At 40.5% G+C, this 22,237-nt stretch overlaps 1 protein-coding gene across 2 annotated transcripts in view; it reads right to left on the reverse strand.

Moving 5' to 3' along the window:
* The window catches only part of LOC126175018 (transcription elongation factor, mitochondrial), a 92,784-nt gene that overhangs the window by 8,400 nt on the left and 62,147 nt on the right, over positions 1-22,237 (reverse strand). For both annotated transcript variants that reach the window (XM_049921509.1, XM_049921508.1), the window contains exons 4-5: positions 15,283-15,429; positions 7,950-8,115 (exon numbers count right to left, since the gene is read on the reverse strand). In XM_049921509.1, the coding sequence (XP_049777466.1) occupies positions 7,950-8,115; positions 15,283-15,429 (313 nt within the window). The remainder of the gene's footprint in view (positions 1-7,949; positions 8,116-15,282; positions 15,430-22,237) is intronic.

Raw genomic sequence — 22,237 nt, forward strand, 5'->3', positions numbered from 1 at the left:
GTCCTCCATTGAAGAGAGGGTACAGAAAGGTCTCTGCAATTCGGTTGCGCTACCACCGAGGCTTTATGGATTGCCCAAAATTCATAAAGAAAATGTTCCGTTAAGACCGATACTAAGTGCCATTGGTTCGCCCACCTACTCGTTAGCCAAGTTTTTGACTACGCTGTTAAAACCACATGTGGGCCGTTCGGACTCTTATATAAAGAATTCGACACATTTCATTAGCAGATTGAATGGCATAGTGGTCCAGCCGGAAGACATATTGGTCAGCTTTGATGTGGTATCGCTGTTTACCATGGTTCCACTTAATGATGTATTGGAACAGCTGGATCGAATTTTTCCTGCCGATATTTTAGAGCTGTTTAAGTGTTGTTTGACGACCACATACTTCAAGTGGAATGAACAGTTTTATGAGCAAACGGATGGCGTGGCTATGGGAAGCCCCCTAAGTCCCGTAATTGCAAACTTCTTTATGGAGAAATTCGAAGAACAGGCCTTAGGTACTGCCAGCAAGAAACCAAATGCATGGTTCCGATACGTGGATGACACGTTTGTGTTGTGGAGACATGGTAGGGAGGAACTAAGCCGGTTCCGCGAACATCTGTGAACAGTATAAACTCAAGAATTCAGTTTACAATGGAGGAAGAGGCAGACGGCAAACTACATTTCCTCGATGTGCTTGTGTTTAGAAACGAAAATGGTAGTTTGGGTCACTCAGTGTACCGCAAACCCACGCACACGGACCGTTATTTGCACCGGGATTCGAACCACCACCCACAACAGAAGCGGGGTGTTATCAAGACGTTAGCGGACAGAGCTAGAAATATTTGTGAACCTGAGTTGCTCGACGCTGAGATGGAACATCTCCACAATGCACTAACGAAGAACGGATATTCGTCCGCCGAAATAAAACGTGCGTTGAGGCAGCCACGCAGAAATCATACTGACGTACAGGCTACTGCAAAATCTAAGGTTTTCCTGCCGTTTGTTAAAAACGTAACGGAAAGAATAGGGAGGATCTTGACGAAGCGGAATATTGCCGTAATTTACAAGCCCACCAGGAAGATACAGGAATACCTTAGGCCTGCCAAGGACGCTCGCAAACCATTGGAAAAATCTGGAGTGTATAGGATCCCATGCAGCTGTGGTAATGTTTATGTGGGTACCACTAAAAGAACTGTTTCTAAACGTTTGGAAGAGCACAAGGGAAATTGTAGAAGAGGAGAAGCGGAACGATCAGCTGTTGCAGAGCATGCTTTCCAGCCAGGGAACCACAATATTCGTTTCGAGGAGACGCAAGTACTAGCGGCCACGAGCGGATATTACGAAAGGCTCTACAGGGAGGCGATCGAAATCGCTAAACACCCAAATAATTTCAACCGAAAGGAGGAGGGCGTCAAATTAAACGGTATATGGATGCCGGTGTTAAAGAAGATGTGTACCACTCGTCCACTACTGGGTGATGGCAACGGCGATCGACGGCGACGGACAGCGGCCAATTGCACTGACGTTTTCAAAACACGTGACGTCACGCCGCAGCGCGGGGGCGCGCGGACACGGAATTTAGCGGCAGTCAGTAGCGAGCCAGTGTGTGTGTTGGACCTTCCATCAAGCTACGGACCCCCTTGAAGATGTCTCCCGCAGTCGGAGACGAAACGTTGGGAATCACCACAGCATTCATCAACCGACCACGGCATAACAGCCCGGATAATTATAATGGACATGGTGGAACATTTGTTGCAGTAGACTAGATACTCAAATCCACTGATGTAGAAACTGAAATTGCATGCAAGACTGCTTAGGGAAGTTTTGATATCAAAGGTGTGCATAAACTTACAATTGGATCTTTCTATCAACCAATGGACTCGCCTTCAGATGTCACTGAAAACTTTTCACAAAACCTATACTCACTAAAAGTTCCCCACACATCCTGCAATCACTGGAGATGACTTCAACAATCTGTCAATCATTTGGAAAAATTACAGTTTTGTAATGAAACATTATTGAATGCACTCAGAGGACTACCTAGAACAGATTGTTTGGAAGCCAACTCACAATGGAAACCTACTGAATCTAATGGCAGCAAACAGATCTGATCTCTTTGATGATCTCCACATGGAAACTGGTATCATTGACAATGAGGCAGTTGTAGCAATAATGATTACCATAGTAAAAAGGGAACTAAAACATGTAGAACAACTTATATTTTCAGTGAACTAGAGAAAATAGCAGCAGTGCCCTATCTCAATGAGGAGCTCTAAGCCTTTAACTCTGGAGAGGAGCATGTAGAAGAACTATGGTGCAGGTTTAGAAGACTAGTTGACTACATATTTGATAGATATGTGCCTTGTAGAACAGTTCATGATGGGAAGGACCCTCCATGGTATACAGTCACTATGAAGAAACTTTTAAAGAAAAAGAGACTACTGAATAATAGATGTAACCCAAAACATAGGGCTAGAGATGGGAAGATACTAAATGAAGCATGTTTAACTGTCAAGAAGGCAATGATGCATGAAGCCTTCAATGACAACTGTAGCAGAATGTTATTGAAAGATCTTTCACAAATCCCAAATAAATTATGGTCATATGTAAAGGCTTTTAGTGGTACCAAAATTAGTGTACAGACACTTGTGGACAAGAGAGGAACTGAAATTGGGGACAGCAAAGTAAAAGTACAAATGCTGGACTCCACTTGCAAATGTTCCTTTACAAAGGAAAATCTGGGGGCAGGGGGATGGTATTGCCCCATTGTAAGTCTCACATCACTGCAAAGGTGAATGATACAGGATTAATGACAGTAATGTTGAGAAACTGCTGACATTACTAAAAACTGAAGAAAGCCCTAGAGCCCAATGGAATCCCTGTTGGATTGTATACCAAACTTGCAGCTGAGTTAACCTTTTTTTTTTAAATCCCTACCACAGACCTATCAAACAAAAAAAAACGTATCCAGTAGTTGGAAGGAAGCACAGGTCACATCCATCTACAAGAAGGGTAGCAGAAGAGATCCAAAAAACTGCCATCCATTATCCTTGTCAGCCATTTATTGTATAATCTTAGAACATACTCTCAGCTTGCATGTAATAATGTATCTCTAAAGGAATGATCTCCTCCATGTCAACCAGCAAGAATTTTGAAAACCATCAATGATGTGAAACTCAATTCGCACATTTCCCACACGACATCATGGCAACCATATATCAACACAATCAGATAGATGCAGTGTATTTCTATTTTCAAAATGCGTTTAACTCAGTACCACATTTACACTCATTGAAAGAAGGATTATATAGTTTATCAAGTAAAATTTATGACAAGATTGAAGAATTTTTGACAGAGAAGATGCAGCTTGGCTGGAGAGCATCAACAGATGTAGAAGTAACTTTAGTTATGCTCCAGGGAAGTGTGTTGGTATCCTTGCTGTTCATGTTTTATATTAATTACTGCACAGACCATATTAGTAGTAATCTCAGACTTTTCACAGATGATGAATTTATCTATAATGAAATACGGTATGAAAAAAGCTGCACAAACATTTAGTTACATGTTAATAAGATTTTAAAATGGTACAAATGTTAGCAACTTGTTTTAAATGTTCAAAAATGTAAAATTGTGAATTCACAAAACAAAAATAAAACTTTGTATTCTATGATTACAGCATCAATTAACCACAGTTGGAGTCAGCAAACTCATACAAATACCTGGGTGTAACAGTTTGTACAGATAGGAAATGGAGTGATCGCACAGTTCAGTCCCAGTTAAAACAGGTAGCAGGCTTTGGTTTATTGTTAAAATACTCCGGAAATGCAATAGGTCTACAAAGGAGATTACTTACAAATCACTTGTGTGACCCACCCTAGAATACTGCTTAAGTGTGTGGAAACCATATCAAATAGGACTAACAAGGGATACTGAGTGGATATAGGGGAGGAGAGCATGAAAGGTCACGGGTTTGTTTAACCTGTGGGACGGGGTCCCGAGATGGTGAAGTAACTGAACTGGCAGGCACTTGAAGACAGATGGAAACTATTCTGAGAAAACCCACTAAGAAAGTTTTAAGAACTAGTTTTAAATGTTAGCTCTAGGAATAGACTACAACTGTGCATGTACTGCTTCAGTAGGTATCATGTGGCCGAAATTAGATTAATTACAGCACACTCAGAGGCATTTAAAAAGTTGTGCTTCCCATATGTGAATGGAACAGGAAGAAGTCTTATGAACTGGTACAATGGGAAGTACCATCTGCCATGCACTTCACAGTAGTTTGCAGACAGTAGGCAGATGTAGATAGTAGGATCTACACGATAAGCAAGCTTGTAAAGTTCTTTATGTTGTCATAAAAAATACAATAACCAAGCACAATGAAAAAAAAAAAGTTCCAAGAACAAAGAAAAGACAATTATGTACATTAGTAGAGATGAGAGTAATGAAGTTAGAAAGGCATGTGATGTTCAGCTCCTTGATGATGAAAGCTGGAAAAGTGATGATGTTGTATTCAGATCCTCTGACACTAAATTCAATGATTTTTCCCAAAAAGTAGCTGAGAACAAAGAGTTTAAAAATGGATAATCAAAAGCAGATCCATTAGAATCATTTCCACATGCCTTGCATACTCCACCATCTAACTACATAAAAATTTATTTTTTAAATTTTACCCCTCACACCTAGACGTACGTCGTGGGAGATTACGATTACTTTTATTTAGTGATCACAATGAAATCCTACATAAGACTGGAATGCATTTGTGCTACATCTTTGGCTCATAAATACTTACCAAGAAAATTTTCTTCTGTTTGAAATTGTAATATTTCATAATTTATGTTCTAATGCCTATCATAAACCAAGTTCACTTCAAGCTAAAGTTCTCCATGATTTTGGATTGTGGGATTTGAATAAGATCACTGAAAATATTTGACCATGCCACCTATCAAAGAAAATCATCCAATGTCTTTGATGCAATGTTGAAAATTGCACATTACCTTTTCAGATATACAGTACGGTTAAATGTCAGTGAAGCCGACTAAAAAATCTCCCACAAAGACCTCATCTTTAACATACTCCACTTGTCTCACAATATTTTTTAAATATAGCTGTGACATGAATTGCATAAATAATACACACAACTTTGAACAACACTTTACTTTCAAATTATGTTTTCAACATACCCTTACCTTAATTCAGCAATGAACAGAAATTAGTATCCAAGTAGCGAAGGAATGTGATGTGAATGTGAATGAGAATGCAAATGCTAATGAAAGAGTCTACATTGTGCCATCACTTAGACATTAATTGTGAAGAAACATTCTCGTCACACTACGATGTAGTTTGTATTATGTATCTACAATTTAATTTCTCCTTGCTCTTACATAATCTTAGTCACTGTGCATGAACATTAACTATAGTTACTTATCTGTAACTAAGGAACCATAAAAAGTATGTAACAACTCCTAAATTTAAGAAAAGAGGTGCCACAACCAGCAGACATCGATTTTCCCAACTCTTTTGTTAAAGAGATAATGAAAATGATTTTTGATTGCCAGAAAGTAATAACTCTTTTGGCTAAGATCGTATTTTAATCAAATCCCTGAAACCTCGTACTGATTTGACACTGTGCTCCTTTAGAGTGATATTGTACTCTGTAGATGGGTCAAAGTGTAGCCTACTTTTTAAAAGATGAAATATTAGTCAGCCCCTCAAGAAGATCATACTGGGAGTCGTGTACTGGTGTAGAACTGGTACCCAGCAGTAACGAGAGCCACTACCACGGACATAAGTCATGGAGGTGAAGTGGTGTGTATGAGCCAGTTGGTTGTGTGAAGTCTGTGCATTAAGATGGGTAAACATAGAGACAGAATGGCAGGAAGGACCTATTGTGTTTGGAGCTGACCATGATCATACTGTGAAATAAGGTGTATCACAGGAGGTTTATCAATGTGTCTGTAAGCCACAGTGTAACACTCGCAGCTGTGTAACACAACAGACGAAACGTAGTTGTAAAGAGGTCCTCACAGCTAGCAATTAGACACAAGTGGTACTGTCAATTACAACTGATTTCAGAACTGACAGGAACTGTCAGATTTTCATTATTTTTACAGAGTTATGATTTTCATTATTTTTACACATTTAATGACAGCTGTTGCCTGGTTAAAAAATTAACTGAACCATTGTTGTATATAAAAGGATTTGCTGGTTAGGAAGCAAAAAAGTATAAGTTATGAAAAAGAGACTACGAATTTATAAAAATAGAAGCATATACGGTATGTATAATAAAATAGATTTTTGTTTCTACGCATGGACCAGTTCGCATTATATGTGTGTATTGTTTAATGCATGTATTTGTTTTCCTTGTAATTATTTCACATAAAATATACATGTACATTTGGACAACATTCATATAATATGTATGGCCTATGAATGGACAAGAAGAGAATAGAAGCTTTTGAAATGTGGTGCTAGAGAAGAATGCTGAAGATTAGATGGGTAGATCACATAACTAATGAGGAAGTATTGAATAGGATTGGGGAGAAGAGAAGTTTGTGGCACAACTTGACCAGAAGAAGGGATCGGTTGGTAGGACATGTTCTGAGGCATCAAGGGATCACCAATTTAGTACTGGAGGGCAGCGTGGAGGGTAAAAATCGTAGAGGGAGACCAAGAGATGAATACACTAAGCAGATTCAGAAGGATGTAGGTTGTAGTAGGTACTGGGAGATGAAGAAGCTTGCACAGGATAGAGTAGCATCGAGAGCTGCATCAAACCAGTCTCAGGACTGAAGACCACAACAACAACACATGAATGGATAAACCCACACATATTATAAAAATGGATCTGCTTCTGTGGGTATGTTCCACACCCCCTCCTAAATCACTGGACCTATTTCAGAGAAACTTGGTGCACATATCACTTACTTTTTGGAAAGAATTGCTGTGGGGGTAAGAACCACCTACCTATCAAAGGGGTGGGGGTGAAAAAGCAGAGTAGCCCACAACATGCAAATACCCTTCCTTTACTCATCCAATATTTGAGAATGATAGCACTTCGTGACTTGCAACATATTTTTTTCAAACTTTTACGAAACTTTATTGTTAACAAGCCCCACAATGTGATGAAAGGAAAAAAGTTTATTCCTTACTACATTTTTGGTGTTTGTCCAGTAAAACTTAGAAGATTGTAATATATTCATACCCTGGCAATGCCTGGTGCTAAGCTTGTAAATAAATAAAAACATTTGGATATTTAAAACAGTCACTGGGAAGTGGCATTAAGAACAATACCTTCCTGAATTCTAACTACTACTTACAACCACCATCTAAAACTGAGCTCATACACTTCTTTCATCATGACTTCTCTTCAGTACATTGATGTAGCAATATTACTGGCTACCCACCATTCAAAAATCTTCAGAACTCTCCCTAAGCCTGTTCTTCCTTCATCAACTGTTTGCTTACTTCTGCAATGATAGCATTGCGGAATGGCTGTAATTTTCTTTGAGTGACGACCTTCTCCATACATTAACTGCCATATGTGCTCAGCTACCAAAAGATACATGAGACAACAATTTACGTGATCGTTGATTTCAAAGGAGGGAAGGATGTACTGAGTGGAGTGGACACTACTTCTAAAAAGTTAAATAACGTAGGACATATTTAAAAAAAGAATAATGTTCCTTCTACGTTTTGTAACTGAAGAGAAAAAAAAATTGCTGCAAATACATAAATGGAATGAAATTAGCTGTACACTTCAATATAAACATGTATAATTTAGACAGAAAATTACTTTCCTGTAGCTACTGTTGCTTACTTTAATATTTAGTTTTTTGTACCTATGCCCATACTGTACAAGTGATAATCGGTACATGCAGACTCAGTCCTCTACACTTACTTAATGAAAGCAGTAATTAAAAACAGTCAAGAGAAATCTGTTACATTAGCTAATATGATTATACCTCCAAAGTAATTCAAAGAAGATGCACTAAGTAAAGCAATAAACATTGCGCGAAGTTGAACTGTCTGAAGTGCATTTAACAAATTCTTTGCCAATTGCACAGGGGTTCCCATTTCTTCCATCACATAGGCATCACAATTAGGAATCTTTTCTGTGATACCTGCAGCCTGAAACACCATTAATAATGTAATTGCAATAATACTTAAGTCTATTATTAAAGCCAAATCTGAATACTTAAACACCATCTATCACTAGGAATAGCATGCAAAACTAGATCTTGATTAGAATAACAAAGTGGTTGACAATTGAGCTTGGGAGGGATCAATGTTGTCAGTTCATGTTTGTCTGCACTCGCAATATGGCTGCGGCAGCGACAGCTGTGCACTTCCCAACTGGATACATTCAGATGTCCAGTACTGGGTTTGCTTAGCTGGGTGCTAATAGTCTTATCACTTTCCTGTACACTTTTGTATCTAGTTTAGGACATCTCATTGAGTTCAGGTGTTCTGCTATAGGTGTGTGTCTTTCCAACACAATATTTTGACACCATACCTCAATGTCTTTATCAAGTGTTCCCTGAGAATGGATGTCTGGCTGACCGCATTCTATATTTATGCTTGGGCGGTGTCTGGAGTTCCGTCTGCCATCTGCTCTGGACTGGGTTTTTCCTCATCAGTTTGCGCCCTTGAGGTGCACTTGTGCATTGCTACAAGTGTTCCCTATTCAGTCTGCACCCACTGTGGCAGTGGCCGCATCATGGTGCTCCATTTTCAGTTTGTGCCCATGAGGCATGTCCTATGCAGTCTCGCACACCTGTCGATATTCCCTAAGCCATCCATGTCTGTTGCGGCTATCTCTCATGGTGGAATCTGTCTCCTGGTGATCTGTATTTGGTCCACACTTGCAAGGCATGCTTCTGTACTGCTCCTGGTGTTCCCAACTCCTTTTATACCTACTGTGGCTGCCTCCTGCGGTGGCACCTGTCTCCAGGTGTTCCTTACTCAATCCACACCTGTGTGGCATGTTCCCTGCAGTCTTGTGCTACTGTAGGTGTTCACTGTGCTGTCTGCACTCGCTTGGCTGCCTCTTGCAATAGTGTCAATCTTATGGTGTTCCATATTAGGTCCGCATCCATGAGGTGTGCTCCCTGAAACTTCATGCTGCTGCTGGAGTTGCATGTTATGTCCATTTCTGTTGCAGCAGCCTCTTGCAGCAGAAAGTGCCACCTGGTGTTCTATATTAGGTCTGTTCCCATGAGGCACAATCCCTGAGGTCTCAGGTTGTTGTTGTTGTTCCATATCTCATCCACACCTGCTGTGGCCATCTCCCATGGGGAGCCTGGTGCTCCGAACGTGGTGTGATCCTATCATTTATGCCTCCAGTTGCCTGAGGTTCATTACTGGAGCCGGGAACTTTTCCTGGTGTTTCCATAGCAGTCAAAGTGCTAGATTCCACGCAGAGTTGAGTTCCTATCACACTTCCAGAATGAGTAGGTTTTCCACCATCTCAATTTCAATCAATTCATTAATGACACTACCCCAGAATCTGAGGGCTTGGGCCAGGATTCTGGTTTTATCATAATCCATGATGTATTCATGTCCGAGGCTGTGTTCTGCTATTGCTGATTTTATGGCCTGCCTGTGTTCCTCACATCTTATGTCCACTGTTATAGTGCGTTGACTGACAAGACATACGACATTCACTAGGTATGTGGTGAATACTGGGTTTTCTTAACTCCAAATCATCCTTGACAATTGATTTTGTTGGGTGGGTAGAACACACTTTTGATATTATTTTTCTTTAGGATTCTTCTGATCTTAGCAGAGATAGGCCCTGCATCTGATAAAAAAGCTTCCTTCCTGGTCTCTTCTTCTTGTTCCTCTTCTGGTGTATCAGATTGACTGGTGGGATGTAACGCTTTGTGGATGTCCTTGGTTGAACAGCCATTGTCACTGAACACTTGCTGAAGATGTTCTAATTTTGTTGTCAAGCTGCCATAGTCAGAAAGTGCCTTGTGTACAAGTGTAATAAGCATCCCGGTCTTCTGTGCTGGGTGATGGCAGCTGTCAGACTGTAGATATAAATTGGTGTGTGTTGGCTTTTGACAAAGACTGTGTCCGAAGGTGTCAGCTGCCTTCGTCTTCACCAAGACACCCAAGAATGGAGGCTGATCATTTTTATTTCTCTCCATGGTGAGCTTTATGCTGTGATGTCATGAGTTCAGATGGTCCAAGAACTCATCCGTCTTTCCCAGGTATGGGGCCATGTGCTGAACGTGTCAGCCACATATCTGTAGAAACATGTCAGCTGTTAGGTGGCAGCTGTAAGAGCCTCATCCTCAAACTACTCCATAAACAGATTGGCCACTATGGAGATAATGGCCTACCCATGCCTCAGGGACTCTCCTAACAAACTACCCCTTCTTTTAGTCAAGTTATGTCATAGATTTATTTTTTCCCCAATTTAGTTCCCTACCTCCTCATTTGTTAGTCGATCCACCCATCTAATCTTCAGCACCACATTTCCGAATCTTCTAATCTTTTCTCATCTCAACAGATCACCACTCCTTCAGTCTGCTAAAGAATTGGCCTCCACACAGGAAGTACGTCTGTGTTAAAATATGTTTGAAAAGATCCAGCAAATCTCCATCATACCTCTCACCAATTGAGTGTGCCCTGGAGTGGTACACTGGGAACAGGGACACCACATCAAAACTGACCACAATATTTGCATCAGAGATATAAAAGTTTTTGAGACATTTCATGAAGTCCAACAAGTCAGGAATGATGGGGATGCACTTTCCCACATATGGTACTAACATCTTCTTAAGGTAAGTAGCTGTGTGGTACGCAGCTGCACTGATGTGGCTCACAATGGAATGCAGCGGTATATCTTCTTTTTGGATTTTGGAGGTAGTTTAAGATGTTCTGTCATGTGAAAACACAAAGGAAAGAGAAACAATGTAAACAAGAAAAACTAATCACCAGTGTTACGTTACCAACCACAAGTGTCGTCTGCAACTGATTGTGGCAACTGGCACCTGAGATAGCAGGGCGATAGTGAACAGCATACAACGGATGACTAAACTCATCCTCTCATTTGTTGCTGCTAAAGGAAGTTGTCCCATGAACAACTAGCTGTCAGTCACTTTGTTATTCTGATTCAGGTATAATTTAAATTTACAGAAAATTCAATTTTTAAATCATGGCAATACACAAACAAACAAAAATTATACATTAAACTGTGTGGCTCCCATAACGAAGAATAATCTTCACAGTTATGTATTGAGTTGCAATGAGGGGGAGGCAGGGGGAAAGTTAGGATGGTGAGTGGAAGGAGGGAGGGATGGAGGGCCAAAGAGATCAAACTTACAACTTCATGATTTTTCAAATCTTTTTCAGCAATAATCTGCTCTCTACAATACTGAGAAATCATGGGCATCCACAATCAAAGAGGAGCAAATAAAATCTAAGATCACAATATAATGAGGATTGTGACAGAAGTTTGTTAAGTGTGGTAAAAGAAAAAAGATAAGACACACATTGTTAAACCCACTTGCTCTCTCCTGCATAAACTATACACTTATTCCCGTGAGTTATAGATTTTTATGTCATTATAAAAGTAGCTTCTGTGAAGTTTTGAAAAATACTTAATCGAGAAAACAATCAATTTTTTCTTCTTAGTTAAGGTATGAAGAATTCAGTGATCATCTGTCTATGATGTTCCGAGGTCACAGTTAGAGTGTTCACTGTATCGCCTTGAAAAAATGCATGGACTAGTAACATCTGTACTGATTACAGCACACCAAACAGTCATCTTGGTACTATGTAATGGTCCCTCATACTTAGTTTTTGATTCTGACTGTCTCAATAATGACAGTTCTGCTGATTTAGCATGCCATTCAAATCACAAACAAAATAATGCTGTCTTTTGCTCAAGTATGGTCTTCATTTCCAAGCCATACTGAATGATTACTGAGGTGCAGTTCAGCTGAATGTCTTCTAGCAGATCGACCAAGACTATGGAGTGTGGCTTGCTAAACTCTTTCAACATTTTCTGCAGTGTGTACTGAGCAAGGAGCCCCCGGCACTTTCCTTCTCATCACTGTTCCTCGTAAACAAAATGACTTGGCCCAATGTAAAATGGTGTTATGAGTGAGAACACTATCTTGTCTCGCAAGATTGAATTGGCAGCAAAACTCACACTGAATTGCAATGACAAACTCACTATTTCGCACAAAACTATCTTAAGCAAACACATGACGCGCAGTCCACAGCTCCATGACCTCAACTAAACAAAATGGCAGGAGCTACCAAACACATGAACACATCAGTCCCCCCCCCCCCCCCCCCCCTCCGCCACTCCTACTATCTGAGCCTGAATACTACCTGTTCTAAAAACATTCATCCTTTCTGCCTCACTCCGTACCTTCAGAATCACAAAAATTAGTTACCAACATCTTTCTCACTGACAACATGGACTTAAGTCATTTTTGTGAAATATTATCAGGTTTATTCATTGTTCTGTTTGTTGCTATGGCTCTGGAGTATGAGTACAAATCAAATCTCATCAACAGTTACAAACTTCTGCAAAAACACCTACATATTCACTGAAATATTAGTATTGCCAAATCCTATATTTAAATTTTCTTCTACATCACTTTTTGGTCAGATTAAAGCATGCAAACACCCAAATAATGAGAGAAGAAACTTCAAATGTAAACAGAAATATCATTCCATTAAACATGGCAACCTATCATCTATGTTACGAGGTGCATTCAAGTTCTAAGGCCTCCGATTTTATTTCTCTGGACTGGAAAGAGATAGAAACATGCACGTTGTTTTGAAATGAGGCCGCGTTCATTGTCAATACGTCCCAGAGATGGCAGCACCGTATGGCAGATGGAATTTTACCGCCAGCGGCGAGAATGAGAACTGTTTTAAATACTTAAAATGGCGACGTTTTCCTTACATGAACAGCGTGCAATCATTCGTTTTCTGAATTTGCGTGGTGTGAAACCAATTGAAATTCATCGACAGTTGAAGGAGACATGTGGTGATGGAGTTATGGATGTGTTGAAAGTGCGTTCGTGGGTGCGACAGTTTAATGAAGGCAGAACATCGTGTGACAACAAACCGAAACAACCTCGGGTTCGCACAAGCCAGTCTGACGACATGATCGAGAAAGTGGAGAAAATTGTTTTGGGGGATCGCCGAATGACTGTTGAACAGATCGCCTGCAGAGTTGGCATTTCTGTGGGTTCTGTGCACACAATCCTGCATGACGACCTGAAAATGCGAAAAGTTTCATCCAGGTGGGTGTACGAATTCTGACGGACGACCACATGGCTGCCCGTGTGGCATGTTGCCAAGCAATGTTGACGCGCAACGACAGCATGAATGGGACTTTCTTTTCGTCGGTTGTGACAATGGGTGAGACGTGGATGCCATTTTTCAATCCAGAAACAAAGCGCCAGTCAGCTCAATGGAAGCACACAGATTCACCGCCACCGCCACTGCCAGCGCTGAAAAAATGATGGTGTCCATGTTCTGGGACAGCGAGGGCGTAATCCTTACCCATTGCGTTCCAAAGGGCACTACGGTAACAGGTGCATCCTGAAGAACGTTTTGAAGAACAAATTCCTTCCTGCACTGCAACAAAAACGTCCGGGACGGGCAGAGCGTGTGCTGTTTCACCAAGACAACGCACCCGCACATCGAGCTAACGTTACGCAACAGTTTCTTCGTGATAACAACTTTGAAGTGATTCCTCATGCTGCCTACTCACCTGACCTGGCTCCTAGTGACTTTTGGCTTTTTCCAACAATGAAAGACACTCTCCGTGGCCGCACATTCACCAGCCATGCTGCTATTGCCTCAGTGATTTTCCAGTGGTCAAAACAGACTCCTAAAGAAGCCTTTGCCGCTGCCATGGAATCATGGCGTCAGCGTTGTGAAAAACGTGTACGTCTGCAGGGCGATTACGTCGAGAAGTAACGCCAGTTTCATTGATTTCAGGTGAGTAGTTAATTAGAAAAAAAATCGGAGGCCTTAGAACTTGAATGCACCTCATATGAAACTCGTTTGAGAATAATTTTGCTCTCAGTTTGCCAGCACATACTCATATGAATAAACAAAAACCTGAACATCTAATGGAGATATACGTCAAAGCACACACACAGGGAACCGGAGCACCTGAAATTAATGATCCCTTCATTTCTGTTTGAGTATCAGTTCCCAAGATGACTACCTCAGCAGACACAGCATAGGTAATTGTTAATTTTGGCAAAAGAAAGTGTATTTAGAAATCTTGTAAACATTATCACTTGCTAAATAAATCATTTATTCAAAAATTCTACTGTCAAAATAGACATGTCCAGAAACTAGCCCGGTTCTTCAAGAATAGAAATCAATGGAAACTATGTCATTTTACTGTAGAAAACAAAGTTTGAAAAATGATGGTGGTAACAGTTTAGTAATTGTTATTATCATTGCAAAATAACAGAAAAAAGTGGTGAAAGTGAACTACTGGCCATTAAATTTACAACACGAGGAAGGATAGCAAAAAGTGAAATTAATCAATTACTCATACTATTGAGAAAACTATGTGAACTGCAGCCAATAATGATACTGGGTGTACATCTGCTTAGACAATCTGTACCACATCAGGCTACTGCAGGTTTCATAGCCAGAGGGGAGCCAATTTCTGAAAGCTGATTTCATTTCCATGTCAAAATCCAGCTACTGTATTTTGTTTGTGGATTTTAACTTTACAGATAATTTATAACAGCAGTAAACATATCCATACCATTAATACTATTATGATTCACAGTCCTCAGGTATTACTGTACAACCAAAACATAGAAATATTCTTCAGTAACTAACTATTAACATTTCAAACATAATTAATAATGTATGCTAAAAGACATAAACTGTTAGGTCCATAAATAATTTTACATACATTCTTAGCAAATTCATAAAAAATGTAAATGATAGATTGTGAAATTTTACAATACAATATTCTCTACATTTTTAACATCATCTGCATTATCTAGCTTTACACAACTGCTTCAAAATTGATACTTATGACACCTGTCACTGATACCTTCACAAGCACCAAATTGAACAGGCTATTGTTAAGTGGTGATTTCAGAGTTCTGAAAAAAAATGGTCTTAGTGTGATTAGAGAACATATTATTGTCCCTTTCTCAATTATTACAACATATACAATTTCACAATCTATCATCAAATGTTTGCACATTACTTACACAAAATTTTTGTCACATGTTTACACACTGAAAACATCTATGTACATTTGTAACTGTGGAAACTCACTATCTCAAGCAAATTAAGTGGATGCTGTTTTTTGGACCCAAGATCCAGGTGCTGGAAATTCCATTCCAAGAGATTACCCTCTCTGTCAATCTTTGCCCAAGTCACAGTGTATGGCAAGAAATTAATCCCTATAACATTCTGTATGTTCTGAAAAATAGCAAAACAAATAGGCTTAGTAAACCAGAGCATTCACGTACATGGTTGATGCAGGATGAAGATTTGGAAATGGGGAAAGAAGCAAGAGTGTTTCAGAAAAAGGTATACACTTATGTTGCTAATCATTCTACTCAACATAATATGTTGTGGTGTCAATAGGTCGTATCACCCATGAATAACATAATCTTTGGGACTCAGATTGCTCATCTGTTCTTGTACCTTGTACTGTGTGCCCGTGTATGATCATTGTCAAAATATATGTATGTGCAGATATAAATGGGGACAGTTTATTCCATATACCACTAATTGCATCCTGTTCCCATACTGGTGACCCCGAAGTTTCTACGTCTTCCGTAAAGGGTGCTGTAAATCAACAGGTTATGCACACACCGCCATGGCCACCTCAGACAACGCTTTGTTCGAAGATTTGGAAGCACAGCAGTGATTACCAGACCTCTTCATTCCTTCGCCAATGACCGGTTCTACATTAATTCACAGTGATTCACAATCTCCATCCACGTTAACCTCAAACTTTGTCGCTCTACAATGGTCGAGTGCTACACCGCTAACACAAACAATGGACTTGGGTTTCGTGTCACCCGACTGTGCTCGGCAACATGCGAAGTGTGAAGTGTATAATATTCAGAACTGTGTACCTACTGATCGATCATATAATGCTCAAAGCGATCTGCATTCACACACATACTTTGACTCTCAACGGGCCGCAACAGCAGTTACTGTCGTGCTGTGTGCAGTGCCGCCATTATTGCAAAATGCACCCAGCCATAATCAGCCGCGACCTGTTCCAGTTTTGCCTCATTGGCAAACTAATCAAGAACATTTTAGTGTGCACATTTCTCCATGCCCACCCCCAAACCGGTTGCTCAAGTTTTCGACCACGTTGGTTCAAGTGCATCATTCGGTGTTTCACCTTCCAATGGCGTCTTACCACACCGATGTGACTTCTCACAAGTTCCACCAGTCAGTTATAGTACAACCTCATGGGGTGTGTTTTCAACGTGCGTGGAGAACTTAAACTTTGGTCATACGAGTTATCGAGACCCCACCCCCCTGTCCCCCACCGCACTCGCAGGGGGCTCTGGTTCCGGCCGCTCAGCTGCTCGCCCCTCCCACAGTGCCGCCTGTGTCTGCCAAGCCAGCCTTCCATGTTATTTCCGGGGTGAGTCAATTCAAATCAGTGCCTGTAGCCTATGGCCCAGTTTACGGGACCTCAAGGCCTACTGCGCAACTGCTTGTTCCCATGGTATCAACTGTGTCAGTTGCGTCGTGTTTTCACAACACATCAAGGACAATGCAACCCACCATTGCTAAAGATGTTTTCACCAGAAACACACCCATACCTACTGCACAGGCCTGCTGTATAGCCTCTCCCGTCACAGACCAGCCAGTTTTCCAAGAGACAATGAAGCCACCTTCGTCCCCTCACCCAGGTCGTCTGCCGAAGCTGCCACCTTTATACGAGGACAACCCAGTGTCATGGTTTGCGCTTGTCGAACATCTTTTCAAATTGCATCACGTGTCCAACAACAACTCTAAATTCCTGTGCCTAGTCATGCACCTCCATGATCATTCGGACTTAATTTGCGATCTCCTCCTCTCGCCACCGCCTCCACCAAAATACAAGTTGAAAAAGAAGACAATTGCCTGCTCACCACAAATATTAATAATCAAGATCTTGCACGAAGAACACCTGGGCAACCGAACCCCATCACAACTCTGGCACCACCTTTGCCTACTTGTGAATGAGCACACCATGCCAGATGTCACACTGTGGGCGGTGTGGCCTGCCAAGTTGCCTACTGACCAGAAGATCCACCTGCTACCACACTCCTTCGAGTCAATAGGCTCTCATCTCCACATAGCAGACCAACTGTATTCATTGCTATGATAACGCCAGTCAGCTCACCACTCACTGCTAATTGGCACAACTGCTCCCACTTAGCAGCCGTCTGCTGGCAGAGGCAGGACTCACTCCACTTCCGCACCTTCTACATCGCCTAGCATCATCCGGTCGCTCTCACCACCGGCCGAGCACTCCAGGATCGCCTACTTACAAAGAACTCTGATGTTTTCTGGGCACAATAAATTACTACCGTCGTCACCTGTCCTCTGCCACCGCCATGCAGACCCTGTTGACAGACTCACTGTCAGGTAAACAGACTTCAGGCCTCAAACCCATTCACTGGACTGCACCTATGCTGGAGGCTTTCAATTCATTAAAGACTTCTTTAGCTCATGCTGTGACACTCGCCCACCCCGACCCCTCGGCTGAGTTGTTCATCACTACGGACGCCAGTGGCATTGCAATGGGAGCGGTACTACAGGAATGCAAGGCAGACATGGTTACCCCTCTCCATTTCTTCTCTAAAAAACTATCAACAGCTCAGAAGAAATAATCCACTTTCAACAGAGAACTCCTTGTGGTCTATGAGGCCATCAAACACTTCCGCCCTGACGTGGAGGGTCGCTTGTTCTTCATCCTCACGGATTATTTGGGGTAATATGGGTACATTACTGTTGGTGTAATATAAGGAAATGCTTAGTGGTTATACACACAAAAAGTGAATTGAAGCCTCTGGTCACAGACATAAATGAGGACTGCTTCAACAGTTCTTCACATGTTCTACTTCAGTTATAGACAGGGAAACATACAAGATAGATGTTCTGACAGTGTACAAGCCCCCAACAATATGTGTTTTAATCTCATTAAGCAGTCAGTGAGGATACTAATTAGAAGGAATAACTGAGAAGTACGTGAAAGTGGAGCTTTCAATATTGGTTTCAACTCAGGTAGTTCTGATGAGAGGCACATAAGAGTTGCAGATGCCCTGCTTTGGTTTGATCCCCACAGTAACATCCCCTGGAAGGGTAGGAGGACATAATGCAACAGCAATTGATAATTTATTTTTAAATCAGATTGTATCTGATGAAATAGATGTGTGCCCACAATAAATGGCCTCATGATAATAATGATCAAATGGCAGCAATAAATCATCCCCATCAATCAGGTTTAACCCTGAAGGGAAACATAAAATTTCACAGATTTGTAAATGCTGACTCAGTTACATTATTCAGGGAGAATTTACAGGATGAAAAATGCCAAGAAGTTCAGCGACAGCGAACAGTATATCACAAATTTAATTCTTTCTCAAAAATATTCTTACAATGCTAAAAACCAATTCTCCTTAACAACAATTACAGTGGAAGCCGAAAGACAAAGTGGCTATCAAAAAGAAAGGTGCACTAGAAGTTGTATTGGAAATTCTTAACCATGTCATAAAAATGGCAAAAACCATACACCATATACAGAAAAATCAAATTTCCAAGAACAAAGCAATGGTGTTTTTCAGCATTAGTAGTCTTCATGAAACAAGTAAACTCTGTAAGACTAATGGCATACAACTCCCTGAAGACAGTATCAATAAGACTGATTATATGCTTTTCAAGTCATTGGCTCTTAAATTCAATGAATTCTTCCTAACAACGGCTGAAATCAAGGGTACAGAAAAATGTACCACTGAAAGCAGATCCATTGGAATTACTTAAGACAGTTACTGACTACTCCAAGACTGTCAAATTATCTGTTAGATAGCTCATAATAATTACTGGTTAACTCTCCTGTCTATGATGATATTTCATACTAGGTAATGAAATGTTGTGCTTACTTGTTGGTGGCTTCATTAAGTTACCTTTGTAAGTAGTTATTGAGTCATGGTGTATTTCCTGAAAGATTGAAGAATGTTGTGGTAACATCCTTTTATAAATGTGGCCTCCCATAATAGACTACTCTCCTTCCTTCCTCCAGTCTCTACAATTTATCCAATGGTGAAGTTCAACAGAATAGTGAACCATCTCTCTAAGAACAACATTTTGAAAGCAACCTAGGTTGGGTCCATAATGGCTCTTCCAATGAACTGAGTTCTGGCAGAACTAAACAATTATCCTACTGATATTTTTGGTAATCTTGTCAAAGTCTTTGTTTCCAATAGATGCTGCTGTGCACTCAAGTTAACACTTGACATAAATACATGTAACATATTAAAAATAGATAAGTAGAAAGACCCATTACTGTTTCAGTAAATGATTGATGATAAATATCTACAAACAGTAATACCAGTAAAATATCTATGGGTGTAAGTCCAGATTATTCTTAACCAGAACAACCACATAACACTAGCTGTAGAAACAACAATTTCAGACAACAGTTTCTTGTAAGAAGCCTACAGAAATGTAATTCTCTCACAAAAGAGACAGCTTATAAGATCTTTTTTTAACATTTCTTGGGTATTGCTCATCAAACAGGCAGGTAGGGTTAACAGAGGTGACAGAAGATATCCAAATAACATCAGCATGTTTTAACATAGGTTTGTTAAATAACTATGAGTGTGTCACAGATACACTTGTCACACTCCAACAGCAGACATTACATGAGAGGCACCATATTTCATTTACATGTACTATTCTGGGAGCGTACATTCCAAGAAGAACTAGGCAATGGAGTAGTTCCTGTGACAAACATCTCACAAAACGACATTTGCACATGGAAAAGGAAAGGGGGAAAATTAGGGTGGTACCTGAAGTAACCCTCCACTATTTCCCATAAAATGACTCACTGAATCAGGTAAACACTGCTGGCCACCAAAACTGACACACCATGAAGGTACAATGCAACAAATGCCAAAAAGGATTTTACAACTTTTAAAATTCATATAAATTTATTGAAGAAGACATAGAGCTGGGTTTAGTGTTATTTTGTAGGGAAACACGTCAAGTTTTTTTACCTGTTGTATGTGTATGTGGCTTCCATTGCTTACCCTGCACACATCCCATCAAAAGTCAATTTCTTCCCATACTCATTGTAGCATTGCAGGTGTAGCTTGCTTAGTGGTGGCATAAAGTCTTGCTCTATGTTGAGGTAGAGAAGTCGGCACAGGAGGTACAAACACGATATCATTGATGCATAAAAAAAAAAGAAGAATTAAAAAAAAAAAAGAATTGGCAGCCAGGTAACGGGGTAGTGCACCATCTTGCATTAAGTAAACATTTCGTTCTTGGTCATCCTCATTTCCGTAGTATCAAAAATTGTTGGAACATATTCAGGTACACTATCCCATTGATGGTTCTCTCACAGAAAAAAAGGGGCCATACACTTTGTTCTTGCTCAATGCACAAAAAACATCCAGTTTAAGGTTCTCATGTAATTGATTTAACATATCCACACACAAATTCTTGTGAGCAATTTTATCAGTGTCTTTTATTGCTTGTATGATTATCAACCTATATGGTTTCAAATGCAAATGGTTTCTCAACACACGCCAAACAGTCATATTTGTGATTTGCAGTTGGTGAGATGCACACCGGTTCAATTTCATAGGGCTGTTGACACAATGTTGTCTCACTCGCTCAAGGACTTTGTCAGATGTGCTTGGATGACCTGATGATTTCCCATGTCCTACCAAGCACCCTGATTCTACAAAACATTTATGTCACTCATAAACTGCAGGCCTACTAGGAGGATCTTTAGCGTACTTGGTATGTAAATTACGCTGAACTGTTGTTGCCGACTTCGATCCTTCAAACCAAAACACACAGCTGGCATGCTCGGGTCCAGTAAAGGGAGCCATCTTTAATGCAACTGCCACTAGCACTTCTTACAGTGTGATTTAGTACTAGCGAACTACACGAGACAATACTTGATGTATTTTCCTACAACTCGACATTAAAATGACCTATTTAGATGCGATGAATTAATTTATATGAATTTTCAAAGTTGTAAAGTCCTTTTTGAAACACCCTGTGTACTATACACTCAGACGTGAAAATAATTAACACTACAATGTAACTGAATGAAGTAGGTATGAGTTACTCCATCTACACTCTGTTTATAATGAAAGTTTATGCATCATGTTTCTCATTCAGGAATCACATCTGAATGTTAGTTGTTTCTGAGAAGATTGTGCTACACTTCATGTAAGAAGAAGAAAGGTCTAAAAGCACTCATAAGAAATCAACAGCAACAGGACTGCAGCCTACTGAGACTGAAGTTTATTGTTCTGTGATATTGCTGCTCACGTGGAGAGGGATCACATAACTGACATGGTGAATATGGAATCAATGGGTTGAGAATGTTCACACCCAACAACATGGAGAAACTTAATGGCCTTACATGATTAGCGCTGAAGAGGACAGACAGGACCATACAGCCATGTCATTGTGCCTGAGTCAGGAAATGGGCTCGTCTGCAGCAGTGTTAGGATCCCCACCAAGTTGGATTAGAGGAAGACATTGAAGCAATTCAGAGACACACAGCTAGATTTGTTACTGGTGGGTTTGATCAATGCATAGATATTATGGCGATGCTTTGGGAACTCAAATGGGAATCCTTTGAGAGAAAATGATGTTCTTTTGTGAAACACGAATGTGAAAATTTAGAGAACCGTCATTGCAGCTACCTGCAGTAGCCAAAAACATACGCATTGCATAGGGACCACAAAGACAAGATACAGAAATTAGGGCTTGTACAGAATACAAACAGTCATTTTTCCATTGTTCCATTTGTGAGTGGAACAGGAAAGTAAATGACTAGTGGTGGTACTGGGTGGCATCCACCACACACTATACTGTGGCTTGTAGAAAATATATGCAGATGTAGATAGTTGTGGGTTCACTTAATGTGACCTCTTAGAGAGATGCACCGAAAGTGGTGCACACATCAACACTGAACACAGCAATTGCACCTTGTCATCTTTCCAGATGACTCCCAGTACTGCATAAAGCA

Source organism: Schistocerca cancellata, chromosome 3 (genome assembly GCF_023864275.1).
Source record: "Schistocerca cancellata isolate TAMUIC-IGC-003103 chromosome 3, iqSchCanc2.1, whole genome shotgun sequence".
NCBI classification, from domain to species: Eukaryota; Metazoa; Arthropoda; class Insecta; order Orthoptera; family Acrididae; genus Schistocerca; species Schistocerca cancellata.